This window comes from Oryctolagus cuniculus, chromosome 18 (genome assembly GCF_051225735.1).
Source record: "Oryctolagus cuniculus isolate XC-2025 breed Fujian yellow rabbit chromosome 18, ASM5122573v1, whole genome shotgun sequence".
NCBI lineage: Eukaryota > Metazoa > Chordata > Mammalia > Lagomorpha > Leporidae > Oryctolagus > Oryctolagus cuniculus.
In genome coordinates, this window is record NC_142884.1 from 77,196,904 (window position 1) to 77,221,939 (window position 25,036).

General features: G+C 61.2%; 1 protein-coding gene and 1 non-coding gene across 2 annotated transcripts; both read right to left on the reverse strand.

Moving 5' to 3' along the window:
• Positions 1 to 776: 776 nt before the first annotated feature.
• Positions 777 to 895, reverse strand: LOC127486558 (small nucleolar RNA SNORA5). The gene has a single exon (XR_007913227.1). It is a non-coding gene; the product is annotated as a small nucleolar RNA SNORA5 (small nucleolar RNA).
• A 3,319-nt stretch (positions 896 to 4,214) lies between these two features.
• LOC103347056 (uncharacterized) lies at positions 4,215 to 24,270 on the reverse strand. The gene is made up of 4 exons (XM_089319094.1): positions 24,170 to 24,270; positions 23,839 to 24,043; positions 7,204 to 16,124; positions 4,215 to 5,849 (listed from the first exon to the last, which is right to left on the reverse strand). Exons 1-3 carry the CDS (start codon positions 24,268 to 24,270, stop codon positions 15,210 to 15,212), a joined length of 1,221 nt encoding a protein of 406 aa, XP_089175220.1. The 3' UTR covers positions 4,215 to 5,849; positions 7,204 to 15,209.
• Positions 24,271 to 25,036: the final 766 nt, after the last annotated feature.

A 25,036-nucleotide genomic window follows, 5' to 3' on the forward strand; every position in this document is an offset into this window, starting at 1 on the left:
CATGGGCCCGGGCTTCCGTTCCTCTCCGTGGGATGGCTGTCTGGAAGCCGGCACACACTGCCGCCTGCGCTCCACCCGGCCCCGTGTGCCGCTGTAGCGCCCGGCACACTGGAGCCGCTCACCTCCTCCCTTCTGCAGGAGGCCCCGTTCATTCCCGGCATGAGCGAGGCGGCCCACCGCCTCCCAGGCGCTGCCGGGGCAGGGGCAGGGGCAGGGGCAGGGGCAGGGGCAGGGGCAGGGGCAGGGGCAGGGGCAGGGGCAGAGGCAGAGCTGGTGGCCCCGCCTCTGCCTCCTCCCAGCCCCGGGTTTGAAGAAACTCCCTGGTCAGTTTCAGCGTCTGGTCCAGGCGGGTTTAGAGTAGAACAAGCACTGGGAAGCCTGCAGTGCCCTCCCCACACCAGGAGATCACAGTCGCCGGCAGGTGTAGGAGACTCGGCACAGAGCCCTGGGCTACGGCTGTGCTCACGCTCGGGCTTCAGGGCTGCCTCGTCTCCTGTTGGTCTGACCTGTGTTTGTGTCTCTGCCTCGTCTTCGTTAATTCCCCTCGGATTTGCAGTTCTGCTTTTTCCTGCCTTTTCAGCTATCTCGTAACACAGGCTTAACTTTCTTGGCTTTTAATTTTTTATTTACAATTTACAAATTTTTCTAGTTGAATTTCGCTTGCATAAAAGGGTCTTGAGTGTACAGCTTGCTGATGTCCACCTGTGTGACCGTTCCCAGCCCCCGAAGGGCCCCCTGCCACCCCAGAGCTAACCTCTTCCGACCTCTGTCCTCCGTGCCTTTGGCAGCATCTCAGGCCCGCGACACGGGCTCGAGCTGGCCGCTGGGGTTCGCTGGCAGCCGTGCAGCCCAGCCCAGGCTGCCGGCACAGCCTGAGCTGAACTCCTGAGCTGCTGGGGCCTGGCCAGGGGCTCACTTGAATACCTTCCCAGACACACACCTGCCGGTGGGATACGTCCAGGGCACCCCTCCATCCGCTCACTTGAAAAGTGGCGTTGGCCTGCGTGAAGGACCAAATGCTAAGAGCCCACATCCTGTCCCCCCAGAGGAGCCCAGGGCCAGCCCGGGGGGACAGTCCTGCTGCGGGGAGAGCTACAGCCTCTGTAGACAGCGGGGTCTTGGCCATAAAACTGCAGGAAGAAACACTGCAGCATTGTGAGAGACAGGCAGAGCCGCCCCAGTCACCCTGCCGCCCCCAGTCACACTGCCCCCCACAGTCACACTGCCGCCCCCAGTCACCCTGCCCCCCACAGTCACCCTGCCCCCCACAGTCACCCTGCCCCCCACAGTCACACTGCCCCCCCACAGTCACCCTGCCCCCCCCACAGTCACACTGCCCCCCCACAGTCACCCTGCCCCCCACAGTCACCCTGCCCCCCCACAGTCACCCTGCCCCCCACAGTCACCCTGCCCCCCCACAGTCACCCTGCCCCCCACAGTCACCCTGCCCCCCAGTCACACTGCCCCCCCACAGTCACACTGCCCCCCCCACAGTCACACTGCCCCCCCACAGTCACACTGCCCCCCACAGTCACCCTGCCCCCCACAGTCACCCTGCCCCCCCACAGTCACCCTGCCCCCCACAGTCACCCTGCCCCCCCACAGTCACCCTGCCCCCCACAGTCACCCTGCCCCCCCACAGTCACCCTGCCCCCCACAGTTACCCTGCCCCACAGTCACCCTGCCCCCCCACAGTCACACTGCCCCCCCACAGTCACACTGCCCCACAGTCACCCTACCCCCACAGTCACCCTGCCCCCCACAGTCACCCTGCCCCCCCACAGTCACCCTGCCCCCCCCAGTCACCCTGGCCCCCCACTGTCGCACTGTGCCAAGGTTCGAGACATACTAACAGCGCTTTCTGCAAGTGTGGGTTCTCAGACGAGAGGCGTGTTTATTTAGAGTAGGGTGATTGTTCGGGGTAAGGATTTTATTTGGTAATTAAAGGATTATCATTTGCAGCTGGGGCAGGGGGTCCAGCGACGTGAAGTTCTGTGGCCAGGCTCGCCCAGCAGGTAAACCACACAAACGACACGAGACAATCAGTGGTCCCGTCTCCCCGAGTCGCCTGGCCGGTCGCCACATCTGTGACAGACATTGTTTCAGCCTTTCTTACTGTGGGGGCTCTCAGCGTCCCCCCCACCCCGTCTGAGCTGGGCAGCAGGACGGGAACCCGTTTCTGTGAGAGCTGGGGGAAGCGCCCTGCCAGTCCGCTGCCTCTCCCGCCGCGGCACTGCGCGGAGCAGGCCGGGATCCCGGCTGTTACTCTTCCTGTGTTCCTTGTGCAGGCGTCCCCTCGGCCTGGAGGGGGAGGGTCCATGGGACTCCAAGGCAGGAGGGCTCCTGAGGGCTGCCCCCCAGCTCTGCTCCCCGAGGGCCCACTCGCCTTCCTCGGGGCACCTGGCTGAGCCCTGGCCTGTGGGGTCCCCTTGGCCCTCCCCCCATAGCTATGCTGTGCGAGCATTTGGGACATGACAAGAGTTCTTGCCGACTCCTGACGCCAGGCTGCAGCCCACGACCCAGTGTTGGGGCCAGGTTGTGGACAGCTGGCCTGCGGCCCAGACCCCAGGGCCCAGTGTGTGCTGACTGCTTCTGGCCGGGCAGGCGCTGGTCATACCCTTAACAGCTCCTTCAGTGGGGACCGCCGTGCCCCCGGTTTCCCGAGGGACACTGAAGCTCAGATGGCTGCAGAGGCATGCCCGTGCCCGCTGGGACCGGGCCTGAGCGACTGCCACCAAAGCCCCGTTGTCCCGCTCGGGGAGTGACGGGCACCGCTCTGCCGCCAGACAGCCTGGCTTCGGTCCCAACGCTGGCAGTCTGGCCCGCGGCCTCAGTTTCCCTGTCTGCACATGAAGTCAGAGCAGTGCCTGCTTCCAGAGGTTGTAGTGTCGGAGGGCGGGGGCCACGGGAGCTTTTCCACACGAGGCGGTGGGGACGGCTGTCGCCGGGCGGCCGGCACCTCCGTGGGTCTGCGCAGGGAGCGCAGCGAGCGTTCCTGCGACAGTGGAGCTGCCCGCTGCGAGTGCACGAGTGGCCCTCCCTCCTCCTGGAGCTCCTGCGAGGAGAGAGGTGGGTGTGACCCCAGCCCCGAGGCCATCAGAGGGTGCAGGACAAGGGACATGACGGTGCTGTTTCGGGGTGAGCCAGCGTGCTTTTACTTCAGACCCCGCTGCCCGCCGGCTTCCCATGGAGGGGGTTCTCTCAGCCATGACTGCAGCGGCAGCGGCAGCGTAAAACTCTGTGCGTTCGACACCCGGCAGGGACCGGCGGGAGGGCTTCTCTGAGAGCCGAGGAAAGGGAGTGAAGCCGGGTGGCGCTTCCGCGACGAGGGAAAAGGAAGCGGTCTTCGGCTGGCAGCTGCCGCAGCGAGAGGCCGGACGATCAGCTACTGTTAAAAAAGACCGTGCTCGGGAGCTGTCACGCTCAGGCTGTAGCTTTCAGAACAAAAGGATTAAACTTGCCTTTTGCTCGGTTTAAGTGGGTGTCCACAGGTCCCAGTGGGTCCCCGGGAGAAAGGGTTTGTGTTTGTCTCGTGGCTGCCTCGTCCCCCGATGGGGCCTGCAGGGGAGGTGGCAGACACCGGTGGCTGTCACCCATCGCCCCACGGTCACACTGCTAGCAGGTCAGACAACCCGGAGAGCAGTTGTACTTCCACACGGGATGGGGGTGCATGGCGGTCCTCGGGACCTGCTTCTCCCCTCATCTCAGTCAAGGCAGAACAGTCAGGGAGGGACAGGGGGTCCTGTGTGGCAGTGCCCAGTGTCCTGCCCCAGCAAGGATCACTGTGTCTCGCGTCTCGGCTGGGGCGTCCCTGACCTCAGAAGATACGGCGGGTGTGGCCATCAGAACCGGCTGAGGGGATCCAGCCCCTCTGAGAGCGACCGGGGTGCTGCCCAGAGCTGGGCACCTCGGTCCTCTGCTGGAAGCCACCTTCCCCCCACCCCTGCAGCTGCTGCCCGGCTCCTTCGTCAGAAGCGTGGCTGCTCTGGTCAGCCGGCCACTCTCCAAAACCACAGCCACGTCCGAGAACCAAAGAGCATCAATGTGTGGCCTGCTTGAAGTCGCGAGGTCAAATCTAACAGCAGAAAACTGTGTCCTTCTTCTGTGTCCTTCCATCAGCAGGGCCTGGAAAAACAAATCACACTGCCACAGCCTTTGTTTCTCGTACAGAAACAGAACGAGGCGGAAGGAAAGGCCACGCTTTGAATCTGCAAGTTAAAGCAGGGAGACGCTCACTTCAGAATTCTGAAGTCCCCACACATCTCACGGTCCAAGTGCAAAATCCTACGTAGCACTGATAATGGATTCTTCCCCCATCCAAATAGAAAAAAGCTCTCTATGCTATATTGACATTCAGGCTGAGTCTTTCCCTTATAAGGGGCTGGACATAAATAGCTTTTATTATGTAACTCTCAATAGAAGGGATTCACACATCTCTTAAAGGTCCCAGCTGGTATTGTTATCATTGGAGACATAAAATTGGAGTCCCAACTTCCAATATCAAATTTTAGCACAAACCCTATAAAATGTATCTTGTCAGAACGTGCCAGAACCACTAAGCCCTTCCCAGCGGAACGCGTCGCAGCTGGTGCCTGGGCCCCGCGTGCGGCATCCCCGGGGCCTGGCCGCCCACTGCTGGCGGTGTCTGCCCTGCAGCAGCGGCTGCAGATCAGCCGTGGCCTAGGCCATCTGCCGGGTGACACCGGCGTGCCGGCCCAGTCCTAGGCCTGGAGATAGGACGGAGCAGCAGGAATGCCAGGAATGTTTTTCTTCGGACTCTGCCGAGGCACACAGACCGTGGGGATTCTGCCGCAGTGACAGCCTAACATTTGCCAGAGCCCTGCACGCCTGCAGAAATGGCATTGCCCACCCTGGAAGTGAGAAGGTAACGTTTATTTTTGTATTTTTTTCCCTCTCTCCCATATACAGGCTGTAGGGAGACCACCAAGCGCGGGCCGGTTTTTTTTTTTTTTTTCCGCCATCATGTACAATTCACATTTGTTAATCAAAAAAAAGTGCCCGAGGTCATCCACCTAAGCTTGCTTTCTTTTTTTTTTTTTTTCTGAAACAGGAAACGGGTTTCAGATGTTTAGATGTTAAAAAGTAAGGCCATTTACCACGCCCCGACTCCCTCTCTCTTACCTTTTAATGTTCAGACCTCGTAGAATGACACTGATTTTTAATCTCTCTTGTTATTTAGAATTAAACAACAACAACAACAACAAAAACCTCTCAGTAGTCACCTGCTTCTTGGGGCCGGCTCCGCGGGGGTTAACGCCAGCCTGCCTGGGCCCCGCTCCCTGGCACGCGGCGGGCCCGTGAATACGGGGGAGCTGCGAACCGTCCACAGAGAGGTGGGATTCGTAGTGCCCTTATGTTGGCGCACGGCTGCCTCGAAGCCCGCTTGTGGTTTTCCATGCCGGGACTTGTTACCGCTCCCGCGTACACACGGGCTTCAACCTTGTTTTGCACAGAAACAAACTTATCTTTTAAGACCGTTTCCCACAGTCTTTGGAATCCCTTGCACAGCGTGATCACACGTGTGCTTGCGTGTCGCTCTCCGCAAAGGGACGTGGCCCGAGGCCTCCGTTCAGGTGCAGAAGCTGTCACCAAGCGGCTCCTGCAGACGCTGGCTTCTCCGCGGTGCAGCGAAGCTGTCCATGTTCCTTCCCGCAGTCAGGCCGGGAACGCAGGGCAAAGCCGGGAAGCCCAGGGTCTCTGCACCAGGCTTCAGCCCCAGGGCTGGTGGGAGCCGGCTTTTGCTTTATGGCTGGGATTCTCCTCGCTGCACGGCTGGGGAGTTCTGACGGCCACTGCTGGTGCGAACGCTCCCCGTGACGCCCTCTGTCCTGCAGGAGCACGGGCGCACAGTCAGGGAGGGAGCGGCACGGACGGCGCAGCCCCGCCTGCCTTTCAGGGGAATTGTCGGTGTTGGGACCACGGTTTGCGAAGACGGCGCGAAGAAGGAATTAGAGCGTTTGCTGCGAATGAGGGATCGCTGGCCCCTGCTCTGGGACCCACCTGTGTCTGACAAACGCTCTGTGTCTGCAAAGGAGAGAGGGGCTGCCCGGAGAGCATTTCGTGGAGGAGTGAAAGCCAGCTGAGCTGAAACCAGCCCCGTGTTCTCTGATGAGCAGAAACGCTATTTGTAACCATCAAAACGCGCAAAGACTCGTTCTCTGTTTCCCCACACGCCTCTTTCTCCCTCACCCCAAATTATAAACGGTTCCCTGAGGCCGGGCGCGTTTGCTGTCCTTCTCACCAGAGCCTCACAGGAGGTGTGGAGAAGAACCGCTCAAGTGTGAAAACGAACACGCAGCCCGTGCCCCGCCGTCGTTAAAGGGGACCGCAGGACACGGCAAACTGAAAGTGCGCGTCGCTTTTGACAAATGCAGCAGCCATGTTTGATCCCTCGGGGCGCCCCCAGAAATGCAAGGCTGCCTCCTGCCACACAGGTGTCAGGGCCCCCCAGCTGGAGACAGCAGCCCCCGCGCCGGCCCTGAGCTCGGAGCACAAGCGTAGCAGGTGTCCTCTGGAGAGGGAGCAGCGCCCGACCCTGCCTCAACTCCGGGCAGGCACCCGGCGGCGCCGACGCCCTGTGTGCTGAGATCTGGAGCAGGCGCCGCCCCACCAGGGCCCTTCTAAACCCGCAGGGCCGGGGTGGAAGGCCCCGGTGCTGGGACTGCAGAATGGAGCCGGGCTGAGCGTCTGTGCAGCCACCAAAAGGCTGGGCGTGCAGAGCGGCCCCGACAGAGGGACTCAGCTGGCCGCGGCCGGAGGAGCCACGCCGCACGGGACGGTTTGCGGGCTGCCTGGCGGCCTCAGTTCCACAGCCTCCCAGGTGAAACCCGCAGACCGGGAACCTGCTTTCTGGCCAGCATTTAAAAAAAAATTTTTTTTTCATGTCTGTTTGGCCCCTGGACCGTAGTGAACACAAAAATGCCGAAGACTGCAAATCCGCTGCAGTGGCCGTGTCAGCGCCTGGGAGAGATGTTTCCCAAGCCAGCACCTGGACGGCGTAAATCACCCCCCGGTAAACACTGCAGGCCGGGTGTGGGCTGCAGGCGGGCGGGGGCGGCCTGGGCCCAGAGACCAGGCGCTGGCCCTGCCCTCGTCAACGCTCTTGTCACCGCAAGGACCCCCTCCCAGGCTGGGGGCTGGGTCCCTTCCTAGAGAGTGTTCAGATAAGCCGCAGTGACTTACCCAGGCTGCTGTCAGGGCGGGGAGCTGTCAGGCGCTGGTGCCGTTATGAATGGCTTTACGACCCCCAGCCGGATCCGGGGCGAGGGGAGCGGGGCTGTGAGGAGACAGAGCTTGAGGTCTGGTCCCTGATACCTCGGCAGCACCAGCACAGCGAGGGAGGTCGCCGAGGCACCAGTGTCGGCAGGAGCCCGCCTGGCACCGCCGCTTCTGAAGTGTGCGAATTCAAACATCAGAATAACTCCCGTTTTCTCTGCCCCGGCTCCCAGCAGTTGCCTTCCTGTTGGGTGCACACAGCTGTCGGGGACAGGACGTGGCTCGGGGACGATGGCCTCCCCGGAGTCTCTTCATCCTGGGACGCTCCGCTCGAAAAGGACTTTCTCTCCTTATCGCGATCAGGCTGGGAGACATCTGTCTGCGGTGGATAGATGTGCAGGGAGCAGCGAGCGCGTTAGACCAGTGGCCTTTTCACAGACCGCTCCTTTCCACCCCCGGCCGGGACCCCAGAGCCGAGGGCCCCAGGAAGTCCGTCCCCGAGAGATGGTCCAGCCTGCACCGCGGCAGGGGCCGAGGGCGCTGGCCGGGGAGGTGACCGGCGTGGTCAGGGGAGCCCTATTAGATACAGCATGTTCAGTGCATCTCACGTGGAAAACACCTTTTGAAAAGTGTGTCTGATTTTAGCAGTCTGCTGGGTGTGCATCCTAAGGCTTTCTCGGTATGCCCAGGAATTTGCCGTCTCTTCCCAAAAGAGCCCTGCCTTGGCCGCGTGTCCCCCCGCCCCGACTGATTGCAGGTTTCCAGGTGGCTGTCTGAGACTGCTAACACCACAGGCAAGCCCAGGGTAACTGACTCGAGTTGTGTTTGCTCACAAGACGCAGTGCAGGCCGGCCAGCGCGGGAACCTGCGTGTGGGGGCTGTCATTCTCCCACCTCAGGGCGGCGGGATAGCCGCTGACCCGTGCTCTGCCCAGACCTGAAACCACTCTCTAATGGGCTTTACGGAATTTACATTTGCATTTTATTTATAGGACACCAGATGGCTACGTTCAAAAGAAAAAATCGTTTGGGATGGAAAATCCCATGCTGCCCCCAGTTGTTAGCCTGGTGGGGGCTCAGAGCTGGGCTCTGTGGTCAGGGAGTGGGCACCCCTCGTGCCGGCCTCCTTGTCCGCCTTGGGTAAAACGCGGGAGGTGAATAACCGGCTTGTGTCAAGGAAGAGGCACTGCCTGCTCCGAGGTGACACTGAGCGTGGGAACCGGCCCTCACCAGACCCGGAGACATGGCCTGGGCAGCGGCGTGGTTCCTGGGCTCCCGGCACCCACAGAGGTGACCTTGGGACAGAACACATCCAAAACGCAGCCAGATCCTGCCCTTCACGTGGTTAGGATTTGCACCGCAGGGTGACTCGACACCAACACTCAGCAGGGAGCACACAGCGCACCCGACACCCCGCACACCCACTCTGGCCGGTCTGCCTGGAGCTGCCGGCCACGTCTCCAGAGAATGCCGGAAACTTCTGAGATCCCCTTCCTGGAGCCCACTCTCCCTGGGGCTGTGCCTGGAAAATCACCCCCCCTCCCCCGGCGTAGATGGCCAAGCAGCGTATCCTCCACCCGCGGAGACGCAGCCCCACGCCTCCTGTTGGGTCACACAGGCCCTTCCTGTGAGCGCTGCACTGCTGTGCGCACCTGGCTCCGAGGTGCGCTCTGGGGCCCGCTGCTGTCCACCTGCCACCTCCTTTTAGATCCCCAAAGGGCGTCTTAGGCCCCCTGCTTAGTCGACACCCCTCACCACAGTGCACACCGAGATCCAGATTCACCTCCCAAGTGGCCTAACAACTCCTTCTGGGTATCGTGTTTGGGGTTGCAGTCAGACCAGAGGGGAGAGTGGAGAGGAGAGTGCCAGAAAGCCGGGTCTGGGAGGGTGGGGGTGGGGTGCAGGGGCCTTTGACACGGCCCCCTCCAGCGCCTTGTGGGCCTGCTGCAATTCATCACTGCTGGGAGGCCTGGCTTTTATTCCCTGCGGTGGCCGGCAGCAGCCTTACACTTTGCCAGCATCAAAGTGCGGGGGCCAGGGCCGGAAGGAGGCGATATCTGTAGGAGTGACCGGGTGTGGAGCCTGCCTGGGCCTGGGACAGAAACAAGAAAGGGACAGAAGGAGGAGGTGACAGATCCGAGAGGGAGCAGATAAGAGAGCAGTGGCGATGCCTTTGGGGTTAGAGACCTGGGCAGAGGGAGCAGTCAGGGTGCCATTAGCAGCTAGCTGAAGTGAGAGAAGGGGCCTGGGTGGGTGGGGGCCGGCTCGCGTGGGAGGCCAGGATCCCTGGAAGTGCAGAGATTCAGGACAGCTGGGTGGGGGCTCGCAAGGGAGGCACCAGGGCCTCCCATGGCTCTCCCCGGGGCTGCCCAGTCCACCCCCCTAGAGAGCACCCCAGGGTCGTGTGGGGCTTAGCCCTGGCAGTGTTTACCCAGCTCCCTGGTGATTCTGAGACCCAGTGCGCGGAGCCGGGGCTTGTGTAGGCTAACGTGCTGTGCGAGCTTCCACGAGCTGCCGGGAGCACCAGGCTTCGCCTCTCTGCTTTCAGTTCACACGTGGAAGATGCCTTCTGGGCTGGGGGCGCGTCCCGGGGAGCAGGCGTGTGCTGGGCGGGGGCGTGTTTCCGACGTGCTCCTGGGGCTCTGTCCTGTCCCATGGTTGGTCCCAGGGCAGTGAAGGAGACCCTAACCTGCCCCTGGCCAGGACTCATGGTCCAACCTGAGTGGTGAGCAGGGGGCCCAGACCCCTTCAGAGCCTGGACAGAGCCCCTGTCCCCAGCAGGGCCTCCTTTGTGGTGGCGAGCGTGGCAGTGAGGCCGCGTTCAGTGCTTGTCTGGGGAGAAGCCTCGTGTTGATGGAGGAACACCAAGGCTTGGCCGTTGGAACAGCGCAGCCGTGGTGCTCCGCGCGACCTGCCGAAAGCCACGGGCCTCGTCCGTGAGAAGGACACACACGCATGTAATGCACCTGGCACCTCCGTCTGTGCACGGGGCCTCGCCCTCCGTTCATCCCACGGGGTCAGTACTGGCGCGTTGTGGTGAGGATTTATTTATGTTCTCTCAGGAGTAGCAGTGACTGCGAGAGTGAGAGAGAAAGTCTTCCATCTGCTGGTTTGTTCCTTAAATGGCTGCGGCTAACACCAGGGGCCCAGAGGTCCATCTGCATCTCCCACAAGGGTGGCAGAGGCCCACGTACTTGGAGCATCTCTGCTGCTTTCCAGGCTCTTCGGCAGGGTACCCGGATCTAAGCAGAGCAGCCGGGACTGGTGCTCCAGGAAGACGCTGGCTGTGAGGGCATCGCGGCGCCAGTCCCGCAGGTCCTCTTCCTGTGTGCATTTCACAGTGTGCTCAGTGGGGGCCACACACTTGCCCCAAGGCGGCAGAGCCGGGGCCGGAGCCCGAGCTGTGCAGGTTGGCGGTGCTGAGCTGAGGCCTCTGCACGGCAGGCCGTGACTGCGCCCTCCCTGAGCCCCGAACTTCCTCTCCCTGTGAGTAGACCAGCACCGCCTGCCCCAGCCCTGCGCCCTGATGGCACACCCGCCCTGCACCACGCAGAGACTTGGGGAGCTGTCAGCCTCAGGTCTGCTCGAGGACAAGACGCCTGGGTGGCCTCCCCGGGGACCTGGGGCCCCAGACTAGGCGCCGGTGTGGGCAGGGCCTAGGAGAAGTGGGTCGGCATCCCCCGCCCAGCCTCCCCCCCGTGTCTCTGGGAGCCTCATCTCCCCAGCTGTGAGAGGGCCCAGCTGTGCACCCCGGGTGTAGCGATGAAGCTTGTGTAAGTCAGCACAGAGCCTTCCAGAACCTGCCACAGTGTGCTAACAATACAAACAGGAGCACGCAGGGCGCCTGCTCATAAACACGTCATCCTCACGGCAACGGAAGCGGTGGGTGCTGCTGTGAACCCATTTTTTGGATGCTAATCCTGAGGCACAGAGCAGTGATGCCGTTTAGCCAGGCTGCGAGCCGAGCTGTGATTGGCACCCAGACCTTGACGGATGGCTGCCGTGACCGTTGCTTTGGCTTTAGTACAGGTATTTTGAAATTTTGAAATCCATAAAGTTTTCTCATAATCCACATTTTCTGTGATTCTTTTGAAGACCTCTTGTATGCATGGATTTCAAATTTTTTTGCACCAAACGAACTCCTCTTTTAACTGCATTTTCTCCACGGTCCCTGTGAATTACCCCAGGAGCACGTAAGTTGGACGAAGTAAGCTGTGGTCGCCTGTGGGGCTCACTGCGTCGGCGCCAGGAGCCTTTGATCAGCCTCCCTCGGTGGGTGCGTGAATCCGCCTCCCCCAGGACTGTGCAGTCTTTCTGGTGCCCCACAGAGGAACAGGTAGATGGTGTCAGGTGTTGCTGCTTGGTGGGAGTGACAAGGCACACCCCACCGTGCCCCTCCCCCAAAGCCCCAGGAGCCCTGTGTGGCTGCCCTCTGCGGCTCCGTTCCCCCCTGAAAGGCTGTGATCTTTCAGCAGTTAAGAGCCGCTAACTCGCTAACTCCAGACCGAGGGCTCGAGTCGCCGAGGAGGGCAGGGGTCCTGGGGTGGTGTCGGCTTAAGTGCCATTTGTGCGTGAAGTCCTTGCTAATTCTGCTGACGTGGAATAACAAACAGCCTAACACCCTCCGGTGGGCTGGGGCCCAGCGAAAGCCCGGGAAGCTGCTGGGCTCCGCGCCGGCGGGGCGGGGAGGACGGCGTCCCAGGAGCCAGGCTCCCCTCGCGTCTGCAAGGTGCAGGCGGAGAGCACACCTCTCAGTGCCGGCGACAGCACTGTTCTCTGCCACTGCTCTCCACACCTCTCTGATCAGAGCAGACAGAACCTTCGGCTGCTGCTTCCTCCTTGTACCTTCCGGCAGGGGCGGCCTTGTCCTTAGAAGTTTATTGTGAAATTTATTTGAAAGATACAGCGGGAGAAAGAGAGAAAGAGAGAGAACTTCCATCCGCCGGTTCACTCTTTAAATGCCCACAGCGGCCAGGGCTGGGCCAGGCTGAAGCTGGGAACCAGGCGCTTGATCTGGGGCTCCCATGTGGGTGACAGAGACCCAAGGGCCGTCACCCGCTGTCTCCCAGGTTGCACACAGTAGGAAGCTGGAACTGGGCGTGGGGCTGGCACTGAAACCCAGGCTCCCCCGAGTGGCATCTTAACCACCGTGCCAGACGCCCACCCTGCTTTCCCCTTTGGAAAGTTGGGGTTCACAGGGCGACAGTATCGCTGGTGTCATACCGTGATCTGGCCTTCCGTGAGTTGGTGAGCACGGTCATGGGGTGGGGACCCTGTCTTCTTAGAAGAGCCAGTTTCCCGCTGAAGTATTTCGTTGAAAAACGAAAGTGAATTGATGCAAATAAAATCGGAAAATAGGTGAGTGCCGAGCCAGGCTGGGAGGCGACAGCCTTGATGGATGAGGTTTAGGAAACCGCCCTGGAGACCCTCGGCGTTCACAGTGGGGCGCTGAGGTCCGAGAGAGGCAGGCAGCTTGCAGGTGGCCGCCAGAGCCGGTGCAGAGGGCGGCCACGAGGGGGCCCAGGTGGGGCTGGACAGGGACTGTGTTCAGAGCCCGAGAGGACCAAGGGGGCAAATCAGCTCCACTCAGAAGGCCGACCCCGCGGCAGTGCCGTCGCAGCCTGAGGCCCCTCTGCCGGGGCGCTGAGCACCCAGCTGCGGCTGGGATGCGTGATAATGGCACACGTTCCTCCTGTGCTCCGGACGGGCAGGGGCGTGAGAGCAAACACGCAGTTACTGCAGGCGTGAAGACGATCCCCACAGAGATCTGATTAGGAGGAATTACTGAAGAATTATTGGTTACAATTCTGAGATTCACTGGTTGCGAGGCTTGCTGTCGTCTGGAGTTTTCATATGATTTGAAATAGATAATTTTAGATGCTGCTTTTCTTCTATTTTGTTGGGAAATGCTTCCACTTTTTCAAATACGATTTAGAAAGATATTTTTAAAAACCTCTGGTGGTTTCGATGAGATGAGGAAAGCTGAGGCCAGAGAGGCCAGTGACGGCAGGGAGCGAGGAGCCGCAGTCAACGCTGGCCTCCTGCTCGCGGGCACCTGGGCAGCTCCCGAGCGCTCGCCCTACTCGGGAGAACCACGCACACGCGGTTTCCTCAGGAGCACCCGCCCAACAGAGGAGCTGTGGATCCCGGGGGCATCGCCGAGGCACCCGCAGCCAGGTCGTAGCTCCGCGGTCTGTCCACGGGCAGCGCCAGCGGCCCTTGTGCCTTGGTGCCCGTGTCAGCGTGCGGCATCTTCTGCCCCTGTGCCGTGTTGGAGAAGCACCTGGTTTTGGAGTATCTGACTCGGCTTCCTAGCACCTTCCTCTGGAACCGGTCCCCGAGGGGACCTAAACCTGTGGGCCAGACGCCGGGGGAGGGGCACGGCCGTCTGCAAGCATGGCGACGCGGGCACCCTTGCTGCCCAAGCCTCTCAGTTGCTGGGGGCGTGCGGCAGTGGGGCTGCGCCACCTCTCTGGGCAGCCTCAAACGGGGATGCCTGAGAAGTCGCTGGAGCCGCCGCCGCGGGTCAGGACGGCTTGCCAGCTGCCCCCTCTGGTGGGAGGGACCTTCTGGGACCCCCCCCCCCAGGGAGTTCCTGCAGCCCCGCATTGCCGCCGGTGGGGCCTGGAGCCCTGCGGTGGACGGGGAGGGAGCTGGGGGGGGGGGCTTTGCCCTAAAACCAGTCTCCCAGAGTCCTCAGACGGCAGGGCACCAGAAGGCAGGGACAAAAGGCAGCGCACGGAGTCTGCGGGGGCACTGAGCTCCCTGGCCCCGTCTCGCATAGGAAATCCGCATCCAGCCCCAGCTCCTTCCCCACAGCCTGGGTGTCTGGCTTTCTGCGGCTGACTTGGTGTTTTTTTTTTTTTTTTTTTATTGAGATAAAATTGACGTACCATAAAATTGGCCATTTTAGATGGAGCCGCTCGGTGGTTAAGCCGTTCACACCGTGGTGTGAGCAGCACCTCCGCCAAGCTGGGGTCTGCTGTGTCAGCCCCAGGGGAAGCCCTGGGTGCCTCAGGCCGGCTCCCGACACCAACACCGACACCCGCTCCTCTGTGGGACGTTTCATCTGCTTTCACTTCCCACAGTCCTTGAAGAGTCACCCACGGCATGACTGACACGTGTCAGAATACCCCTCCTTGCTCACTGCTAGCGAGGCCCCGGTTGGACCCACCCACCCGCCAGGGCACGGGGGTCAGTGCTCTGCGGACCCTCAGCTGTGCGTTTTGCTGGCTTCCTGAGGGGAGGCAGTGGGGGTGCCGGGCCGTGGGTCAGGCCGGGCTCAGCTGTTTGAGGATGGCCAGGTTGCTGTTCCCTGGCCCAGGTTCACTTTCAGGGCGAGATGAAGACCTTGGGAGACCTTGCGCCGATTTCCTGTCACTTCAGTTTCCTTATTTGGTCAGGACCCTGCGTCCTGTGAGCACAGTGCTGGACACCTGGTGGCCACCCAGGGGCGCGTGGGGAGCTGTACAGGCGCCTGGCTTGGGGCTGTCTCTCAGCCCGGCTGCTCCTCGTCCCGGTGGGAAGAGCAACAAGCGCTTCTGCGCTGAAGCAGGGCCCGGGGCAGGGGTGGGGCCGCGGTAGACAGTGTGGTGGGTGAGGGCCAGCGGCCACCCCCGCAGGAGGCCTCTGGGAGGCAGAGGCTGCAGCCGGCAGACTGTGGACAGCGCACTTCCAGGGCTGAATAAACGCCGTGATCAGAGAGGAGGCCTTGCAGGGGCCTCTGGCCCCGAGGGTGTTAGGACCCGTGGGGCAAAGCCCGCCCCTCCCATCAGCAGTGGCCCTGGCCAGGGCTCAGCGGGAGCCGCCTCCCTCCCCAGGCCCTGCTCTCCTTGGGCAGTGACGGGCAGGAGGGCTGCAGAGATGGGGAAGCCCGGGCAAGCATTGAGGAGTAGGGGCCTGGGGCAGGGGTGGGGTGGGGGTTGCAGGGGTGAAGGGCAGTGGCCTCCCTCCCCCAGGTGTCCTGTGGCTGTCTCAGGATGCTGGGCTCAGAGCCAGACGTTCTCTGGGAAACCAGGCTCCCGCCAGGGCTCTGAGCCCCAACAGCCCTGGTTGGGATGCATCTGGGCCAATAGCCTCCCTGAGGCCAAGAGGGCGCCACTGCTGAGCCGGCCAGAGGCCTGGTCCTGGCCTGCACGTGTCCCGTCTCTGCGAGCTGTCAGGGCTGCTGTGGGATGCAGGGAGACCCAGGAGCCTCGGACAGCGGGAGCTGTTAACGTCTGAGACCCACCCATGTGGCCAGCGGAGACAGAGCCAAGTGATTTCCAGTTCTCTAGCAACCACGTGAAGAAACGGTGGCACCAGCTTCAGGAAGGGCACTCCGCACGTGGAGGAGGGTGCGGCCAGCTGCTCGGGGCGCGGCCTCCTGAGACCGCCTGTTTCGCAGGTGACCCCACGGGAGCCCAGCAGCGGGAGATTCCCAGCAGCCCTTGCTGCTGAGGACAGTGACGGGGAGACGTGATGAGAGCAGCAAGGCCGGGGGGCTGGCGTGGTGCCGGTGTTTGCACAGCAGGTAGCCCACTGTGCCTGAGTGAGCTCTGCACGCCGTCCCTCCGCCGGGCGAATCCAGGGGCAGCGAGTGCAGGAAGAGGTGCAGTGACTCAGTCCGCGTCGATGAGGGAGCCAGGTGTGGATCCTGCCAGCCCCGTGCCATGGCGCCTGCTCTGCTTTTACACTGAGGGGGCCGTGAGTTCCTCGGCACCGCGCAGACCGCGGCTGCTTCCTCCCGGCACGTACACCGTGAGCTTGCTCCTGGGCACTGCTCGGCTGGCCCCTTGCACGGTGGGCTGCCTGCCTGCCGTTTCCATTCCTGTGCCTGCAAGGGCCCTGGGAGCTGGACTCGGACTCCTCCCACGGTGCCCAGCGTTGGGCTGCTCCTGCTGCGCCCCCCTAGACCCGCTGCGGAGAGGCCAGGTGTGTATCCTCGGACGTGCCCTGAGCTCTGAGCAGAATCCGACAGGCCTCTGAAGTTGGGGTGGGAGGGGCCGTAAAGGAGAAGTGTGAATGGCAAAGAAAATAAACGCAGGCGTGTGCTAAGGCGCGGGAGTGACTGTGTATTTTTGTGGGGTGTGTGTGGCAGAGGGGGCTGTTTATTTTAGGCCAAGGCTCAAGCTGATCTTTGCTGTTAGTGAGAAGCCCAAATGGGGAGCCAGGAAGGACCCCGGGACACAGCCTGCCCCAGACGTCTGCTCTTTCGTGAGTGCGTTGACTTGCGGCTTCTTGTCCCCAGGCCTCGCTCCCTGATGAACATTTACAGAACCCTGTGGTGTGCAGGTGCGGGGCTGGTGGTGGAGGCCCGGCTGCTGCACAGCAGGTTAGAGCAGTGATGGCGACGTGGCCAGGCTTCCTACCAGCGGCTGTGTTTGGAGAATTTCAGCTACACTAACGGCTCAGTCCTCCCAGCTGCCCCATCCGCACCCCGGCTTGCTGTCCCCTCTTCCTAGAGGAGGACTCATGGCCCACAGGCGGGTGGCTGGGCTGCCCTCAGGCGTGCACGGAAGTGACTGGACGGTGTTCCCTTGGCCAGGGACACAGCTGGAGAGGCCAACTCAGTGGGAGCCCATGCCTTCCACGGGCAGGAAAAGACCTGGAGTCGCTGACCGGGTGGTGGCTGTCCCCAGCATGTGTGTCGCATCACCTGTGTGGCTTAAACATGCAGCTGAGCCCCCCCGGACACCCTGACCTCATGGCCTGCACAGGGCTGGGCATCCGCGTTGTTAGGTTGCTGTTCTATGTTGCTATGGGGATCCCAGCTCTGCCCTGACCCTGGGTCTCCAAGAGCAGACCCATGCAGCTGCACAGGGTCCCCTGGGAGACTCCTGGAAACGCAGACCTGCCAGGTGGGACCATGTACTGTGCCGGGTGGGACCATGTACTGTGCCAGGAGGGGCCATGTACTGTGCCGGGTGGGACCATGTACTGTGCCAGGAGGGGCCATGTACTGTGCCAGGAGGGGCCATGTACTGTGCCGGGTGGGACCATGTACTGTGCCAGGAGGGACCGTGTACTGTGCCGGGTGGGACCATGTACTGTGCCAGGAGGGACCGTGTACTGTGCCAGGAGGGGCCATGTACTGTGCCAGGAGGGGCCATGTACTGTGCCGGGTGGGACCATGTACTGTGCCAGGAGGGACCATGTACTGTGCCAGGAGGGGCCATGTACTGTGCCGGGTGGGACCATGTACTGTGCCAGGAGGGACCGTGTACTGTGCCGGGTGGGACCATGTACTGTGCCAGGAGGGACCGTGTACTGTGCCGGGTGGGACCATGTACTGTGCCAGGAGGGACCGTGTACTGTGCCAGGTGGGACCGTGTACTGTGCCGGGTGGGACCGTGTACTGTGCCGGGTGGGACCATGTACTGTGCTGGGTGGGACCATGTACTGTGCCGGGTGGAACCATGTACTGTGCCGGGAGGGACCGTGTACTGTGCCGGGTGGGACCGTGTACTGAGCCGAGTGGGACCGTGTACTGTGCCAGGTGGGACTGTGTACTGTGTCGGGAGGGACTGTACTGTGCCGGGAGGGACCATGTACTGTGCCAGGAGGGGCCGTGTACTGTGCCGGGTGGGACCGTGTACTGTGCCGGGTGGGACCGTGTACTGAGCCGGGTGGGACCGTGTACTGTGCCAGGTGGGACCATGTACTGTGCCGGGTAGGACCGTGTACCATGCCGGGAGGGACCGTGTGCTCTGCCGGGTAGGACCGTGTACCGTGCCGGGTGGGACCGTGTACTGAGCCAGGTGGGACCGTGTGCTATGCCAGTACCCAGGGAATCTGTGCAGGTGGCAGCTGGGCCTGCAGCCAGAGTTTAGGTCCCTGCTGACCAGAACCCAGAGGCGTCCCCCTCCTGGCTCGCCGCATGTTGGGCTTGAAGGAGGTCACCGCTGGGGGCTCTCCACAGGCGTCTCCTGACGCCCCTGCCCCACGTACACGTCCCTCTCCCTGGGCTCTGGCTTGCCGTGGCCGAGCGCTTGGAGCCTGCGTTCTGGGTCCTTGGGCTTCTGCTCCAAGTCAGCTCCTCCGCTCACTGGCTGTGCCATCCTGGGCAAGGCTCTTAACCAGTTTCTGTTTAAACTCAGTTTGCTCAACTGTGAAGTGGGATATGCTGGTCCTGGCCGCCTGGTGCCATCAGGGACTCGGAGGGAGGGTTCCTGCAAGTCGCGGAGCAGGTGCCCCGCTGGTGCTGCCATTGTACAGACACGCCCCTCTGGGCCTGTCCTGCCCGTCAGTGGCTGAGGTCATGGCGAAGGCCCCGTCGTCTTCCTGAGGCTCTGCTGCTTGGGCCAGCCCGGAGCCCTGACCCCTCTGGGGACAGAAAGCCTGGTCCCAATTACACCGTGCCGTGTGCAGACCTCATCCGAACTTCCTTGCTTCTAATTTGGGAACAGAATTTGGACCTTTCCAAGTTTCAGTTTTGTCCAGAGCTGGCAGGATGAGCTTCCTGGTTCAAAGGAAAAATAGCTCAATTAGGCTTTGGGGCTGCAAATGACTCCAGCTGGAGAACATTCTGATGAATTACGTGTGAGTGAGTCAGGAACACACGGGCTGGATTTCCTTTCCCTGAGAGCTGGCAGAGGAAGGGGAGCTGCACGAGGCTGGGCACTTCACTCAGTGGGCCCCCCGACCCCCCAAATCTGGAGGAGCCAGGCACTTTTGTTCAGGTGGGGAGGGCACAGACTTGGGAGCTGGGCGGCCACTCTGCCCCTGGCTAGCTGGGCGGTGGCAGGCAGGCAGCTGTGGCCTCTCGGAGGCCATTCCGTAAGGGCATGCTGGGTCACGACACTCACTTCCTGGGGCCACCGGGCTGGAGGGGGGTGTCCGTGATGCCCGGCACGGACAGTCCTGACAAGGGACCGATCAGTGAGACCTAAATCAATAACCATGACCTCTCCTTTGCAGAGAGTGCGTGAGTGCCCTGTGGCTGCCGTGTCCACTCGCGAGGCAGCCAAGGCCCAGGCCGAGGCGGCCATCGGTCCCTCCTCGGCTCTGCTTGACTTCGGTCTGGGCTCTGTCTGCCTCCCCTGCTGCTTTCTGTAGCTCAGAGATTCTGGAATCTAAACCCAGGAGGTTCGGGCGGTCCTGTAAAGCCCCCGTCCATCCGCCCAGCCTGAGCGCCCTCCCCGTCCTCATAGCCGCTCCTCCAAGGCCCAGGAAGGTGCCAGGCAGGACGCCATGGAGCCTGGGCCCGCTGGCCTGGGAGGCAGCGTCATTTGGAGGTTTCTCGTGCTCCTCTCCGCGTCGCGTCCTGTGGACGTGGGTCCCGAGCAGGCTTGTGAGATTTCCCTTCTCCCCGAGTGGGTCTGCAGTGGTGGCAGCTGTTACGACCCTCCTGGAAGTGCGGCTGAACGCCGCATCCCACCCGTCCCCCTCGGGGGCCCAGGGAGACCACCCACGACGGGCCGGCCTTCCCTCATTGGATTGTAGTCTCAGGATGTAAGTTTGCAATTTCACCACAATTAAAAAAAAAAAAAAAAAAAAAACCACCCCGAATGAAACGGGGCTGCTCTCTTGAGCCCAGACCTGCAGCGCGCCCTTCCGGGATGAGGCGGGGCTGCCACTACCTAACGTCCCCAGGATCTGAGTGGCTTCAGCGCGGGGAGGTCACAGGAAGAGTTTCGCAAGAACACGCACAGCCCCGTCCGAAGCCACGTTCCAAGTGAGTTAGCTCAGAGAGAGGCACAGCTAAGCCGCTGCTTCTCATAAATACCGCTAACTTACCCAGCGGGCACTGCGGAGGGCGGGCACCGGGAGGACACAGAGGCACACGGCGCCGTGCCCGGGGACGCCCCAGCCGGGACCCCAGACCCACGGCCACATCCCCTGTGTCACCCGCCATGTGTGGCCTCCACACGTGGGTGTTCAGTTTATTTTCTTTCTGATTAGAGTTTGTAAGTCCAAGTCTACAATACACACACGACATGTGTGCACACACATGCACACACACGCACACACACAGGCACGCGCTCCCTGTGTGTCCCCTCCCCGCTGTCAGCTCTGTTCCTTTCTCACACTCTGTGGGAGCTGTCGCCGGACGTTTGGTCCGCGGTGATATCCAGGTGGGAGACCCGGCCGAGGAGTCCTCACAGGGGACTGACCCTGGCCAGTTTCTGCTGTTTGTTCTGTCTCTGGGATGCCCTCTCTCTCCTTTCTTAGTTTCTCTCCTGCCTTCAGGCAGTAATATTTTTTTCCCAGAGGATGTTATTTTCCTGTCCACCTGCCTCCGTGAGAGGGCTGGGAGAGAGGACTGAGGCTGGGCGTCTAACCCTGAAAGCCGTGTTTGAGGATGAAATGGTACTGTAGGAAGGGCAGCCGTACCCACAGAGGGTCTCAGCAGCCCGCCGTGCTGATGAGGAAGACACACCCCGGCCCCGAGGGGACTGCCGCGGGCCTGCCTGGTGTAGCCACACACCGGGGACGGTGGCTGTGCTGTGCGCCCTGTTGGCCAGGGTCAGTGCGTGTGCTGGGGCAGGCGCTGGGGCTGGGTGAAGGGAGAGCCCGGCCAGCCCTTTGGCAAGACTTGGGAGTTGCTGTTGAAACTAGCAACGCGTTTACTCTTGGACCCAGTGTTCCCACTTTGGGGATCTGCCCCAGGGGCACTCTCTCAGAGCACCCGCGGGCTCACAGCCTTGTTCTCGGCAGCAAAAGTCTGGGGACAAACTTGCTGGTTCTTAGGGGCTCTCCGTCAATAGAAAATGACGCTGCCGCCGGCGCCGCGGCTCAGTAGGCTAATCCTCCGCCTTTTGGCGCTGGCACACCGGGTTCTAGTCCCGGTCGGGGCGCCCGATTCTGTCCCGGTTGCCCCTCTTCCAGGCCAGCTCTCTGCTGTGGCCCGGGAGTGCAGTGGAGGATGGCCCAAGTGCTTGGGCCCTGCACCCCGTGGGAGACCAGGATAAGTACCTGGCTCCTGCCATCGGATCAGCGCGGTGCGCCGGCCGCAGCGTGCTGGCCGCGGCGGCCATTGGAGGGTGAACCAACGGCAAAGGAAGACCTTTCTCTCTGTTTCTCTCTCTCACTGTCCACTCTGCCTGTCAAAAAAAAACAAAAAAGAAAGAAAGAAAAGAAAATGACACTGCCGCAGTCAGCGGCAGGTCCCAAATGCACAGTCCTGGGCCCCGGGGCCGAGGGCTGGACCTGAGCGATGGCAGAGCGTGCCACCCGCCGACGAGGAGCTGTGCTCTCTGGGCCTTGCTCTCCTCACCTGTGCCGTGTGTGGTTGTTGGAGGCTTCACAAATCGACACACTCAGCCGGAATGCAGCAAGTGCTATGCGACCAGCAGCTGTCGTCATCACCATCATCACTGTCATAGACCGCACACGTGTGTGCCGAGACGGGCGTGGGCTATCCTGGAAGGATCCCCAGAGCCCCAGGTCCCAGGGAGAGCAGGTGCCGGGGCTTCTGGAAGAGAGAGGGCCAGGACACGGAGTGGGGAGACCTCAAACTTGTAGCTGTTTGCATCTGTTGATTTTCTGACAAGTGTCTGCATTCTCTAATTGTGAAATATTTTTAATAAAGATTTATAGCCAGAAAGAAAAGTTGAAGAATTGCATAGTGAGCATGCATCTCATTTCTGAGACTCAGGGAGGCTCTGCACGGTGAGCACACGGCTGTGCCTCCCTGCCCCGTCCTGCCGTCTGTCCATCACTGCCTCTTGGTCTCTGATGCACGGCTGTCAGTGCAGTCCCCCTAAGCTCTTCTGGGGGTCATGGGCCAGAGGGCAGGGCCTGTGTAAGGGTTCCCTAGCAGCTAACATGCATTTGGAATCAACACACGGATCTGAACTGCATTGTTTGATGATTTTTGCCAGGCATCATCCATCAACACAATCAACAGGTAAAATGTGGATACCAGAGAGAGAGGAAGAGACAGAGAGAAACAGACGAACCAAGAGGAGAAAATCCATCAGGACCCGGTGTGAAGGCTCGGCCAGCGGAGGGGCGTCCCAGAGGACCGTGACTTTCACGGGGCCCTCGATCAGGGGCTGTGTCTACCCCCAGACAGCAGACCTCCCTTTGGAAGCTTCGCGGCCCAAGTCTCAGGCAGGAAGCATCTCTGGGGTTGTCGGAGCTGCTGGCTGATGGGGCTCCAGGCCCAGGCCCCAGCCCAGCCTCGGGGGCCTCTTGGACCCGTCATGTGTCCTGCTGGGCCTCGGCGTCCCCTCTGGGAGGAGAGCTGCCTCCTGCCTCCTGGGTGTGTGGGGAGGTGGGGGCGGGGTCCTGAGCTAAAACACGCAACGTGTCCAGGGCCCCTGGACCCTGAAGCGTCTCCTTCAATGTTGTCTCTCGCCACAGGTCGCTTGTCCCCGTCTTGGCCGGTTCCCGAAAGGTCGAATCAGGAAGAGCTGAGCAAGGCAGAGCGAGGAGGTCTGCCCCTCTCCCACGGCTGCCCTGCCTGCCCACGCGCCACAAAACCCCGGGGGAGGGAATCACCGCAGCCGCGTGCTCGCCCTCCTTTGATTACTATATGATTGCAGCATCCACTCTGTCTGGGGCTAAAAAATCGAAAGAAAACACAAATTCTTGAGTCATTTCCAGATACTGAATCTGACACCGCCATTCCTCTCCGAGTTTTGGCAAAACCCAGAAAATGAGTGACCAGGAAGGGTAAACAAGTTTAGGTAAACACTCGGCGCGCGGAATCGTGATTCAGGACATCAGTGAGCGTTTAGTTGCAGTCAGCACGGGCTTTAATGTCATTAAGAATGTAACTTCTTAGGAAAACTAAGAGGGTCTGTTTTTAGCCCAGACATGCAATTAAGGGAATTAGTAACGTGATACACGGCCCCAGGAACTCCGATAGGGCAAGAAGTCTCGTGCAGCCCGGTGCAGAGACGCCCGCAGCCCACGCCGGGGTCCAGCCAGCTGCCGTCTGAGGGCCGCGGGAGGAGGAAGAGAAGAGGAGGAGGAAGAGGAGGAGGAGGAGGAGGAGGAGGAGAAGAGGAGGAGAGGAGGAGGAGGAGGAAACCGTGGGGCTGCGTTGCGCCGCGCGAGAGGATTTGCTGTCGTGTGCAGATGTTAAATCTCAGAGGGCGGGTCTACCCCGGGCATGAGGCTGCTCTCCCGTGTGAGCGCGATGGCTCGCGAGGGCGGGCAGTGGGAACTGGGGAAAGGGTCGTTTCCGTTCCTTTTAGGGACTTTCCGCAGAGAATCGCATTTTAGGAGGCTTCGGGGTTCAGTCACAGCTTCTGGGGGCTTGGGACGCTCGACGTCAGGGCTCCTGTGGGCTCGGCTTGCGGTGGGGACCGTCCCTGAGCGGTGTGACGGCCACAGCCGCCTGCAGACACTGCTGAGGCACCCTGAGAGACCAGCCCCGCTCTCCAGCGGTCCTCTTACTTGGCAGGTGGGGAAGCCCAGGTCCAGAGAGGGCCCGCCAGCACGACGTGGGAGCACAGGCGCGGGGCGGGGGCCACGCAGCCGCAGTGGTGGTGGCGGTACTGGGGGTGGCAGCACTGGTGTTGTCTGTCACTGTTGGTGTTAATGTTTTCTCAGGATGGCGGTGGTGTGGATGCTGCTGTGTGTGGTGGTACTGGTACGCTGATGATGTCACCGGTACTGGTGTTGACAGTGTTACTGGTGTTGCTCTCAATTCTAGTGGTGCTGTTAGTACCGAGGTCGGTGTGTTCCTGTCAGTGGTGCTGGTGTTTTTGCTGGTGTTTGGGGTTATTGGTGTTATCAGTGTTGTTGTGTTGGTGGTTTTCAGGATGGTGATGGTGTTGATGCTTGTGGCGGGGATAGTACTGCTGTTGGTACTGGTGGTTTTGATGGTGCTGTTGTTACTGGTGGTAGTGGTATTGGTAATATTGTGGTTGGTGCTGATGGCGGTGGTGGGAAGAAGTGGGGGAGAGGGATGGAGACCCGATTCCAGGCCTGATTGCACTTGAGGATAGCTTAGTCGCTTGCCTGGCCAAGGGCCTGTCACCCTCTCAATACCACAGTACCTTCCCCCGTTCCCACTGCCCACCTTAGCTTTCCCCTGGGTCTCCCGGCCCTCCGGTCCCTCAAGTCCCTGGTTGGATAGAGCTGTCACACAAATGCTCATCACCTTTCTTCCCCTAGCCCATTCTTGTTGGCCTGGGAACCTCAGTGTGACAGCCGGTTCAGACCGGTCAGAGGTGGCCCTGACAAAGTCTATTAGGTTCTCTCTGCATATTGGTCTCCTCACCTGTGCAGGAGGTGACAAAGAGACCTCCCTCGGGCTGACAGCAGAGAAACCCTGGGCTCTGAGCAAAGCCGACCAACGCAGCTCCCTGTAGCCCCAGCCTCCGGCACCAGCATGATGCTGAGTGCATGGTCGGTGCCTGATAACGAAGAGGCCGAGTGCCTGGGTCTGTTCTCCTAACTGGCAGCTCTGCTCCTTTACACAGGGAGTGGTAATAGTGGGGTTTTGTGTGGACAGAACAAAAAAAATGAAAGGATGAAGCCATTCATCCACCCACCTGCCCTCCCTCCCCTCTATTCATCCACCCACCCACCCACCCGTTTACCCATTCACTCACCCATCTATTCATCCATCCAATCACCCAGCCACCGCCTGTTCATCTACCTACTCACACACTCACCCACCTGCCCAGCCTCCCGCCTGTTCATCTACCTACCCACACACTCACCTACCCAGCCTCCCGCCTGTTCATCTACCTACCCACACACTCACCTGCCCAGCCACCCGCTGTTCATCTACCTACCCACACACTCACCCACCTGCCCAGCCTCCCGCCTGTTCATCTGCCTACCCACACACTCACCCACCTACCCAGCCTCCCGCCTGTTCATCTACCTACCCACACACTCACCCACCTGCCCAGCCT